General features: G+C 42.1%; 1 protein-coding gene across 1 annotated transcript in view; it reads right to left on the bottom strand.

The window, feature by feature from the left end:
- The window catches only part of adamtsl4 (ADAMTS-like 4), a 47,566-nt gene extending 35,836 nt beyond the window's left edge, over nt 1-11,730 (bottom strand). The window contains exons 1-4 of the mRNA XM_008432736.2: nt 11,305-11,730; nt 8,415-8,481; nt 3,947-4,518; nt 1,412-2,078 (exon numbers count right to left, since the gene is read on the bottom strand). Of these exons, the coding sequence (XP_008430958.1) occupies nt 1,412-2,078; nt 3,947-4,518; nt 8,415-8,481; nt 11,305-11,327 (1,329 nt within the window). The 5' untranslated portion in view covers nt 11,328-11,730. The remainder of the gene's footprint in view (nt 1-1,411; nt 2,079-3,946; nt 4,519-8,414; nt 8,482-11,304) is intronic.
- Between the last annotated feature and the right edge of the window lie 614 nt (nt 11,731-12,344).

Genomic DNA, 12,344 nt, shown 5'->3' with positions numbered 1-12,344 from the left:
GAAAGTTGATTTGTTCTCTGTTATACAGAGTAATCAGCAGAAAACCAGCAGCCAGCTTTCAAATCAGTGCAGTAAACAAAGAAAGTGCCTCTGAAATACAGCTAAGAGAACATGCGGTACTAAAATGAATCCACTCAGTTATTTTGTTTTACATGTAAAATGTCCTTGTTGTGATGTCTGAGGAATGACTGTTCCTCATAACTTACTGTTTCCTTTTTCTCTATGGGTTGATTGTCTTTGAAATCCCACTTGTTCCATCTGTAAACAATCAGTACTGAACCTGTGCCACAGCTTTTTGGGGGCCCTAAAAAATGTCAAACAGAGAGGATATATTTCTTCTCTTCCTGGCTCAGGTCCTAAATGGGTTGTTTAGTGTGAACCAAAGACACATTTTTCCACTCTCTGGACAATAAAAGTCTCAACGTATTCTATATTATACTCCATCTTGGTGGTCTTTTCTAACGCGAGGCAGCTGCCCAGAAACAATCAAACAGTTTCAAGCAGAAATATGAAATGACACAAAGATAACTAGACATTGAACATATTTATCTCCTACATTGTGGACAACGCTGCCATTTGTACAAACTACATACAAAATACGGTTAAGAAATGGTAACAAAGACAACAAACTGTATGAAAATCTGTGAAAATCCTCCAGGTTAATAAAGTTCAGTTCCATGCACAACAGAGAAATTGGATCATTATAAGTGACTCAGTGTTTTGTACTCATAATCCAGACTGAGGCTACTGTCTTGTGTCCTCACATTTCTTGGCACAGCGGGGTTTCTCACATGAATGACACCCTGTGCGAACCTTTCCTTCTGTCTGCCTCCCCAACCAAGTAAAATACCAACTTGTACAGACTCTGGTTCTACTGGAGGGTTCTTCCTGTTAAAGAGGAGGTTTTTTCTCTCCACTGTCGCTGCATGCATGCTCAGTATGAGGGATTGCCGTAAAGTCAACAACACAACGCAAGCAATTGTCGCTACACGTTTCGATGCAGTTTGCTGGGTTTCCTTAAGTAGAAATGTTTTAATTTACTTTGAATAATTAATTGAGCGTTCTGTACATTTTGATAAGAAGAATCAGTAGCAATTATTTTGAATTGGTACTATATAAATAAAGTGAATTGAATGTAAGTTATATTCTGTTATCTGGCTCTTTGGGCCCCCTTTCTGATGCCCATGCCGCCCTGGGCAACTGCCTGCAGAGCTCAAATCAAAAACTGCAACTGAGTAAAGAAAATATTTTTAAAAATTATCTTTTTTATTGCAACACTGGTATTAAAATGTTTGAAAAAGCCCATAATTTAGCTTGAGAACATTTATTTAATAAAGGAAAAAAAATACAGTGAATAGAAAATCACAGAAGCGTTTCTTTTCTTAAGCTGTAAGGAATCAGGGAGTCCTACCTGTGAGAAGCACCTGCGGTACTCCTTCTCCGGCCCCGAGCACCTGAGCAGCCGAGGAGCGTCGCCTCCTCCGTGCCTGCCGGCCTCTGCTCCCAGGTGGGAAGACGTGTGCGGGTGCTGTAAGGGGAAGACGCTGCCGGTGGGTGGGGTTTGGGGCCCGAAGCCCAGGTGGGGTTCCCTCTCCATGTGAGCCAGGTTAGGGCGGTGGAGAGGAGAGGTGAAAAGGGGAGAGCTGCCCGGAGAGCGAGGGTGAGACTGAGGAGGAGGAGGAGCGGTGACGGAGTTCCAGTCAAAACGCTGGCGGTTAATGAGGACCGGGGAGGACGAGGAGCGCGAGACGGAGTGTTGGGGTGGGACTCTGTTCCTCCTGTGCTCAGAGTGGGACGTCCGGCCCGCGTATTGGCGTGGTCTTCCTGTTGGAATGGGTTCCTCCTCAGGAGCTTCGCTGATCTTCTGCTCTCCATTCTCCTCCTCTGCTGCCTCTGCCTCTCTGTCTGTCTCCCTCCCAGCCTGCTCCTCTGCCTGGGTGTCGTCGCTAGTGACGGTCAGCCCAGCGGCTTCGTCGGTGCCGTTAGCAGTGTGCCGAGCTTGGCGGTTGGTTCGATGCAGGGGCAAGGAGAAGGGAACCTTTCCGTACCCAAACTGACCCGGACGGACGCTGGAAGCCCTGCAAGACAAATTTAAAAAGGAAGAAATTATGAAGTCAAAGTCAGAGAGAAATCAATTAGATGGGATGAGATGAATATAAACAACATGCAACCAATGGGATGTAGTGAGAAGGCAGAGCGATGCAGCGCCTGTGTAAATTATAAAAACCAGATATAATGATGTAATTACGGTGCAGATACCAGAGGCAGACATGGGCACAACTCCAGCCTGCATTACAAAAACCTCCACTGCGAAAACAATCGAAACCTCAGTGTATCCCCAACAACATGCTGCACCCTGGGAAATTAATCCCACAGATCACTTCGATCTTGCATTTTGTGATGAGATACAAATCTTCTCTTTGTCTGGGAACAATGCGGCGGCTACTGTTTGTCCCAAACAAACCACTGTTGCTACAGCCAGCTACGCAAAACTCACTTCCTTTTTGTGCAAGTGTCTTTTCCCATGAATCTCTGAAGAAAACAGAAAATTTCCTCTAAACCAGTGGAACGATTATTGCTGCAAGTTTCAGGGTAAGTATAGAAAATGTCTATTTCAGAGTATTTTATGAATATACATATATAGATTGCTAATTTACAGACTAAATGTTTAACCACCACTGATTTCAACTAATAGTTTTTTTCAGTAATTTAGTAAAAAAAAAAATTAATAAAAGGACATGCTAATATATTTCAAACATATTTTTCAATTACTTTTAATAATTCTGGCTTACAGTGAATGAAAATTGTTCAACTTCTCCAACCACACTTTTTCCTTCCACTCAACTTTCCATTAATATCTATGAATACAGAAATCTTAACAACTTCTAACCATAAAAATGAAAATGAACAGAAACACACACTTGAAATGCATAATCTTTTGTGTAAGAATGTGTTTCATTCTGATAACTTAAGTAAACCTTCTGATTATATTAACATGTATTCTCTATCCTTTCCTAAAGCTGACTAATCACAACATAAGCTGCAGTATTTGTTAATAATAAGCTAGGAAAGTGAAAAGAAAGTGATCTAAAGAACTCTTTTATGTCTAAAATATTCAAAGGTCAAAGTTAAGAGGTTAAACAAACAAAAAATCATCAGCTGCTGGACTGGAAAAGAGTTAAAAATGTAGCCCAAAGCCCAAACCTTTTAAAAAAAACTTTAGAAAACCTCAAGTAATTTTGATCAAAGCCACTTTCAAAGATTACAAAAAAGTCTAATTGGAAACAAAATAAAAAATCAAGTCCTCCATATTTTTTCAGCATTGAAAAGCTACCAAATAAAAAACAAGTTACCACGTAACACCCCAAACTGTCCTTCAAAATGATTTCCTGCTCATCAACAGTGAACTGCTGATTTTCAAGAGGATGGAGCTGCTTTATAGTTTTACGTTAATGACTGAAACACAGGGTTGCATGGTTAGTATTGATGCGGGTTGTGGGTTTAAATCACAAAGTTTGGATGTTTGGGTTTTCTCTGGCTTCTACAGTTCAAAATCATGACTGTCAGGCTAATCGGTTGACCTACATTGATTCAAAATTGCTCTAAGCTCTACTTTAATTTTGTTACTAAACACCTGATCTTAAAAAGTCCTGACATGAGACTTGAGAAACAAAGCCTCGTTTTTCTTGTGTTTGTCACAGAAAACAAGCATAAAAGGTCTTTCAGCTGCTGAAATCTCATTCGGCAAAACCGTCAAAGGTTCCAGAGTTCATTTGCTTCAGGGCGTTCTTTTCACCCTTTGACCTTATTTCTGCTTACAGGCATCACACTAATCAGTAATGGTGAGTTAGGTCACAAGTGGTGGAAAAAAGAAAAGAAGGAAAAACAAAAGAGAATCACAGCTTTCAGGAATGTTGGATTATTTCAAATCTCCGGTCTCACTCACCTCCTCGAAGGCGAACCTTCCCGACTGGTGGGGATGGAGCGCCTATTCCCGCCTCCGCCGGCCCTTGCTGCTCCCGGATTGGTCGGCCTCCTGAAGGCGCGTGCGGGCTGCTGGTTGTACCGCTGTGAGTTCATGTGATAGGGGGGTCGATAAGCAGACTCTTGACCAGAGGGGGACACTTCAGGATGATAAAAGGGCGGCGACTGATTGCTTTGAACGGGAGGCCCTTCTCCTCCTGTGTTTCTATATAGCGGCAATCCGGGGTTATGACTCCTGGAGACTGATGGGGAGTGATAAGACGGGTGTTGCCCTGGGTAACGAGAGGGATAGTAAGGGTTTCCAGGTGATATAGCAGGTCCTCTGACACTCCCGGGATAATAACCCGCCCAGTTTGGTGGAGCGAAGGAGAGAGGAGCGGTCTGCGGACGTGGAGGAGGGGGTAAGCACTTCCTGGTCCGGTGGGACACACCCACTCCGCAGGTTTGAGAGCATTCTGACCACTCCCCCCACACAGACCACACGCCGTCAACTGGCTCCGCCTCAAAAACCTGCCTGGACCGTCGACCTGCCCCCTGAGAGACGAAAACACAACGAAACATCAAATTTTGATGAATGTCTTACATCTTAAAACCAGTTAAATCTGCTCGACCTTTCAGTCATGTAGCACATCTACTGAATCTCGTCACTTTATGATGAATTCAGAAAGCAATGCTGTGCAGAAATATTTAATAGTCCCCACAAGTCTGAACCAGACGTGATCCGTGCCATTTTAGTAGGCAAGTTGATGCGCGTCGCATAGCGGCTTCCAGACCAACAAAACGAAAATATGTGGACACTCTTGACCAATGTGAAAGATACATGAACAAAATCGCTGCTGCCGGGATAGACTCGGAAAAATATGCCAAACAAGCCGCCTCCAATCTCCTACTACCATAAAGTTAACTGCCTAGTGAACAGAGGAGCTTTACTGTCTGAAATCTATTGACTCATGCATTCGGTGTTTAAATGGCTTTGTAAAAGATGTACAAACATTTTGTGTGAACAACAAGGTTCTGGTAACTGGCAGAGTAAGTAACATACACTGAACGTCCATCTTAGCTTGCAGATAAAAGCTACATTAGTTAAGCCAATTTTGCGAGTTCGGCAGGAAGTACTTCAGTAAATATCACTGATATTTATCTTAGTACTACACAGAAATTTGTAAACTACTCAAAAATTGTAATCCAGTAGTAGTTGTACTGTCAATTGTTTATAGCTTAGCAACGAGGCAAGAGCTAGTTCTAAGCTTGTAACTCTGTTGTTGTCATAACAACTCCATAGCAACTGCCTGCCAAGACGGCTGTCAATTACAAAGTTCACAAAAGTGTGATGTCAAGATAAGTATTTGAACTTATTCACGTCTTCTTATGGTGCAACTTAAACATAAAAGGAACTTAAAAAGAAGGTTCAACATATTTTACCAGGATTTTTTTAAGCAAAAAGCCTAAATAAAATGTCAAATGACTGCAAAAGGTAAAATAATGCATTTATTTTTTTATTGTTCATCGAAAATCTGAAGAGTGTGGTATGAATTTATATTCAAATATTACACATAAAACCTTTTTTGTAGTTCAAACCCGTTACTCATACATTAATTTAACCACATTTTTGTTTTTTCAGCAATGTTCTTAATTGTTTAATTTTGCTTTTTGTTGGTTTTTCCATTGGTTCATCAACCCTTGTTAATTGTGCTCAATGAGTAAATTTAATTTGAGGTTTTTCACATGTAGTACAACAACAACAACAACAACACGACTAAAGAAACAATTTAAAACCAGCTGCTCTTTTTAAAAAGGTTATAAAACAGAGTATCGGTAGAGGTTAGAATTACATAGGAGAAAACCTCATTTTCAAAGTGCCTTGCTTTTCAGCAGACGGCAGCCTTAAATTCAACCTTAAAAAGTACTAAAAATGAAAGTACTTTGGCACTATTTAAGAGGAAATAATCCACAATCCCTAAAAGCAGATGCAAAAAAAACCCTCTTCAAAGTTTACCGATGATCCACAGTCCCAAGATTTTCCTCCCTCTGAGTCCAAACTGTAAATCCTGAACTCTTCATCACTTGGGCTTAAAAGCGTCTCAGCCACCTGCCAGCAGCAGTTTAAGAGCCGTCGGATAAATCCACAGCAGTTTGTGTTCACTAAAGTCACCCACAGCAGGACCAGCAGCACCACGGCCGACCCGGAGCTGTGTTTGTGTACATGTAAGTGTGAGTGCCTGTATGTGCGAGCCAGCTGGTGGCTTTCATGTGCTCCTCTGTGGCTGTAGATAAATGTTTCTCCTCTCATTTCATAACCGAGCTGCTGGCCCTGGTTGGCAGCGAGGCAAACACGTGAGCCGAACAAAAGTTGCCATTGAGCAGCAGGCACCAAGACGTAAATCTGCGCCCCGCTTCTCCCCGCCTTTTATTTACAAGTGCTTAAACGTGAACGTGTATGCGGGTGGAAACATGCAGGTAAACATGCGGCGCTTAAACGTTTGCGGGCGGGTGAGTGGGGGACAGGTGTAAGGGCCAAAAATTTCCTTCCCACCACATTAATAAGAGTTTCTGTCGCCCGTCTGAGGTGGAAACGGTGGGAGGCTGGGAGAAAAGCAAGGAGAAAGGGTGATGGAGGTGGGCTTGCTGTGTGCTGCTCTGCCGTTAATGAGTGCCATCAAACACACAGCTGCCACATAACTGGAAGTATTAATGAGCCGCGAGCAGTGACCCCTGCAGCAGCCACCGCTGACCCCTGGAGCTACTGGTTGAACTCCTGCCTCACTGTACAGGCAGACCTGATGGACTCTGGTGCATTAAAAACCTGCCGACTTTCTTCTTCTCGGTTGAGAAAATGTAATTTTAACTTTACAGATGCGGCTGCAGGTGTGCAGGGATCTGGTGGAGGGAGACTAAGCAAAGTTGAAACTAGAAATATGTGCAGATATTGGTGAAAAACCTTTAAAGTGACCTTAAATGGGATAAGTAAGCTAAAAAAAATTTATTCTGTCTATCCAATGTGTACAAACGCTGCTTTAATATGAGGAAATTTAATTCAATTTGTTTCAGTTCAGCTGATTTATGCACCATCGATTACGAGGAAGCAAACGGCAACTCTTTAAATTAATATTTTCATTTACTCAGCTTGTCACAAAGAAAAACTAAATAAAACAACTAAAATATATACGTTACAAAAGTGTTAAAACTTTTTGAACTTTCACAATATCTGTTATATTACAACCACAAACTTTATCATGACAGACCGAAACAACGTTGTATGATTATGAAGTAGACAAAAAATGAGATTTGGTTTTTACATTTTCTTTCCAAATAAAAATCTAAAAAAGTGTGGCATTGACTTTTATTTTGATACACATACATGAAAAGCAGCACAACTAATGGTCGGAGCAACTAAAGAGTCTAGAGCACTGCTCAATCCATTAACAAATCATCTAATCCACATGGATCAGTCTTGTTTGCAGTAAATTTATGGAAGAAGGCGCTCTGTTCAAATGAAACCAAAACTGAAACTTTTGTTTCTCCTTCCAGCGGGACAACACCCTTGGATGTACGGGCAGACAGAGATACGCTTCGGTTTAGACCAAAGCGTATTTATGGTCCAGTCAAAGTAAAGACCCAGCTCTAATTTGGCAAGACTTGAAAATCACTGGTGCTCTCCGTCCAGTCAGCTTGAGATGTTTTCCAAAGAAGAAAGAACAACGTTTTTAGGCTCTGGTGAAGGCCTATTGACCTTATTTGCAAATCAACACAACACTTTTAATTGCAGAGAAAAAGACACAATGTGCCTGTTTCTTTTCACTCTCAATTATGCACGGCTTTCTGCTTTCTGCACATAAAAAAATTCCAATAAAAAATGCTTTGGATTGTGGATTTAAAGTAACAGAAACATTGAAGGGGTAAAAATTATTTTGTGAAGCACTGAAAGTGCTACTTAGATTTTCAAATGATTATTATTATGAAGGAATAAAGCTGGGTATGGAGAAGGAAGTCATTTATGCATAATAAACTTACGAATGAACAGGATGGTCACTTCGACTCAAAACAAGGCAGGCTGGAGTTTGCATGCTCCCCAAATCCAGTTACAATCATGTTTTACAGTTTCCATTGCTTCCCTAACAGCTCAAATTACTTTAAATGTTCATTTTACCTTGAAACTCTCTCTGTGTGTCACAATATCCTCCTAAAGTCACCATAACCTATAAAGACGTGCATTTAAAGGCGCTAGATTACTGCAAATGAAACCTTTTTGGTTACATTTTTTAATATTATACTCTTGTTTTCTCAGTGTTTTTGGAATTATACTTTAAGCCCACTGGAAAAGTCTGAACCTGTCCTTTGACTCCTGACCCTTTTTCACCCCACTGTTGTGACAAAGCTTTTTTTTTTTCTTCTTCTTTTTGCTGACCCGACTGGATGATCTAATGACTCACCTTCCTCTTGGCAGAACTGATGGTCAGTGAGGCCGTGACCACCACAAAGCCCCACAGCACGCAGAGCCTGGGGGAGAAAGAGAGGGTGAGAGGCGAGGCAGACATGCACAGGATTTAAAACAACAGCAGGCTGAATAAGGACCTTCATGAGGCCCAGAGTCGTTCCATGACATAAACGTGAAATCACGGTGAAGCCCACAGAAGCTTTCTTTATTCCCCCCTCAGCACGTTTGTGTAGATTGAACGCCCTATCGCATGTTCCAGTGACCTGTGTTTACTGTGGAAACCAATTATGCCACTTTGTTTCCCTCTCCAGGTGGCGAGCGGGCTGGGAGAGAGGTGGACAAGAGTTTCTTTTTCCCCCTCTGGAAGATCACGGGCAAACATCCCGACATCAATCTGGGAAATCCAAGGAGGCGTTAACAAACAAACGGAGTTTAAACAGCAAGCAAGTTTTTCTTTGGAATGCCTCTCCCACGGACTGCACACACCCTGAGGATGTGGTTGAACAAACACACACGCACACATACACACACACTCTCAGCAACCACACTCATAGCTCAGTGGTGCAATCAGTCTGTAAAATTCATCTTGAGCAGTAAGGTTTTTAATCTTTCTGGAGGGTTACAGCGCCTTGCAAAAGTATCCTCATCCCTTGTGACAGATCAGCATGAAGTAGATCGTATTAGTGACATGGAAGAAACTCAAACAAGCTTCCCTGTTCCTGCCGAAGGAAAGCACACTCCGCACCATGATGCCACCATCACCATGCTTCACCATGTAAACACAAGAGTTTGCATTTAGGTTCAAAAGGTTCGTGGCAAATTGCAAATTGGACTTGTGATTGCTGCGGCCTAAAATTACAGATTTTGCAGCATTTATAAACATGTGGTTTATAAATGTTTCTGGTTTATTTTTGCAATAAGATGGTATTGCAAAACATTTTTTACATAGCTGCACAGAAACGCCCTGAAATGAGGATTTAAACAGTTAATATCTAAAGTGCAAATAACACTTTTAAATACCTCCTTGAAATAGCACCCATAATATAAATAAAGGAGATGAGGAGACGTCAAAGCGCAGAAGAAAAACACACAAATTGTGCAGAATATCTCAAAACGGCTTTTGCAAATCAACAAAAATGTGAAACAGGAAGCTGAATTAAGGCAACTGGTCAAGATTTAACTGGGCTGCAGTGATTAGTCAGAAAAGAAAGAAATACAGAAAATGTTACAACGTTTCGTCAAATTTGCAGAAAAGCTGCGATGACTGGTGAAAACTGGAAGTCCGTGCAAAACTTGTGAATGATGAGGGGAAAATTGCATTTATAGTTGTGATCACATAACTTTCTGGAGGGACTGATCATTGCTTTACTAACAGACTCTCCCACCTGAGCTGTGGATCTCTGCAGCTCCTCCAGGACGGAGTTGCGGATCTCTACTTCTCTGATTAATTCTCTCCTTACCAGCCCGTCAGTTTAGGTGGAAGGCCATGTCTGGGTATGTTTACACTTGAATGTTATGCTTCTAATTTTTGCATCATTAGACACAGACATCATTTGAGCAAGTCTTGCCCCAGATTCTCAATTAGATTTATGTCTGGGCTTTGACTGGGCCACTCTACTACTTGAATAATGTTCTAAGCATTCCCATTGCAGCTTTACGTTGCCCCAGTCTACAGTCTTTTTCAGCCTCTCACAGGTTTTACTCCGTCCAGGATTTATAGCTCCATTTGTAACTCAGCCACCCTTACCTGCTGAAGAAAAACATCTTCACAGTATGATACTGCCACCACCTTGTCTCACAATGGGAATTTTGATTACATCAGCTGTTCAAAGCTCGGAATATTGTTTCTTAAACAAACCCTGATTTCTCTATAACTTTACCAGCGATGCCTCTGCAGAGCTGCTACATTTCTACTGGAGTTATGAATACTTTTGCAAGGCACTGCAACTTCATATGGGCTCAAATATCAGGGTATGAGTGACAAAAACAGCTTTACGGCTTTTAATTTTGCTATAAAAGTAGGATAATTTCACATACATGCACTTGTTTCAGTTAGAAGGCAACCTATAATGATTTAACAAGCTCCAAAACATCGAGACAAGTGCAGTGCAGGCAGAGGAACTGGACGGTAGTCAGAAACTGAACCCCAAACAACTGGGTTTAGATAGACTCTGCAGCGCTCACCAAGCGAGGGAGAGCCGAACCATGGCCGCAATCAGCAGTCCGCAAGCCACATGTAGGCAAAGTAATCGGTCCTTTCTTCCCACTGTGGTGCACCGCCGCGGTCTCTGGAAACTTCCCCACACCACACAATTACCCCCGGAAAAAAAAAACTCACACAGAGGTCCCGCACTGAGCCCGGCAGCCACACAACAGAGCCGCTCAGGCCGAAGTAACGACCCCCTACCGGGCTCCACGTTTCCCCGCACGGCCGCTACAGTGGCACATTGTAGAATAAACCCCGAGCAGAGAGAGAGACAGAGAGAGAGAGAGAGAGAGAGAGAGAGAGAGAGAGAGAGAGAGAGAGAGAGAGAGAGAGAGAGAGAGAGAGAGAGAGAGAGANAGAGAGAGAGAGAGAGAGAGAGAGAGAGAGAGAGAGAGAGAGAGAGAGAGAGAGAGAGAGAGATTTACATCACGGGGAAACCTCAGGAAATAAAAAATCCGCCCTGAGGAGAAACAGGGAGCTCCTGCCTGAAAAGTACGCGCCTGTGGGTAAAGACCAACGCGACTCTGCGCCCTGTGCGCAACACGTAGACGTCGTGCGTAAAACCAAAAGCCAGAATATAAAAGTTTTGAAAACACCTTCACCGCGAACAGCTTTAAAGGATGCAAACATGTGTCGGAGAGAGCAGCAGCAGCAGCAGCTGGAGAAGTCCAAGTTTTACCTGAACAGGGAACCGAACTGCATACTCCAGCGGTCTCTCTTCTGACCCACAGGTTACGACTGGGTGTCCAGATTAAAGGTCCGGTTCGGTCCTGGAGGACATGTGATGAAGTTCCAGTCAGGGTTTCTTCTGCTCTCAGACTTTCTGTCCCCTTCCCTCTGTCACAGTCACTCCCCGTGATTTCTACCGAGTGGGAAGGGTTGAGCTCTCTCTCTCTCTCTCTCTCTCTCTCTCTCTCTCTCTCTCTCTCTCTCTCTCTCTCTCTCTCTCTCTCTATTTCTCTGTCTCTCTTTCTTTCTGTGCTGATCCAGTTCAATCTACAACTTTTTGCGGATCCTTATTATAAAACTGACGCTTGGACAGATTACACAACTCTCCCTGCACTCTCTCTCCCACTTCCACACACTCACTCAAACTGCGTCTTGACAGAGTGACCACGCAACGCCTTGCAAAAGTATTCATACCTCTTGGACTTAGGGGTGGGCGATATGGATTTTAAAGGTTAAGTTTTATCACGATAATTTGTGGTACTATCGTTATGACGATACACATGATAACTTTTTTTTATTTTTATTTAGTAACTGTATTACTGTGTGTTGCAGCAATCATAGTCCTACAAACACAAATGCCTTTCCGTTTGTAATGTGTTTCTTTCGGACACCAGTCAAGTGAAGAAGTGTGATTTGTATCCCTTAACTAGAGAGGTTAACAGTAATTTCAAATTTATTGGTATTCATTGATGCTTTTATTGAATGAAGAAAATAGTGAGAAAATAGTAAAACTATCAAACTTTTGACAAAAAGGACAGTTTAATTGGAATCCCATCTATTTTTTTTCTTTTTTGTTTTACAAATAGAAATCTGAAAAGTGCAGAGTGCATTGGCATTCAGCTCCCTTTAATATGATACATCTAAATAAAATTAGTAAGTGGAGTATTGTGAAAGCCTGAGAGTTTTGTTAGAAAACAGTAGCGAACAAAAAGCGTCATGAAGGTGAAGGGTAAAGTTGTGGAAAAGTTTAAAGTAGTGTTACATTATGGA

This window comes from Poecilia reticulata, linkage group LG16, assembly GCF_000633615.1.
Source record: "Poecilia reticulata strain Guanapo linkage group LG16, Guppy_female_1.0+MT, whole genome shotgun sequence".
Classification (NCBI taxonomy): domain Eukaryota; kingdom Metazoa; phylum Chordata; class Actinopteri; order Cyprinodontiformes; family Poeciliidae; genus Poecilia; species Poecilia reticulata.
The sequence above is the reverse complement of the archived record's forward strand: the minus strand, read 5'-3'. Positions and strand labels throughout refer to the sequence as shown.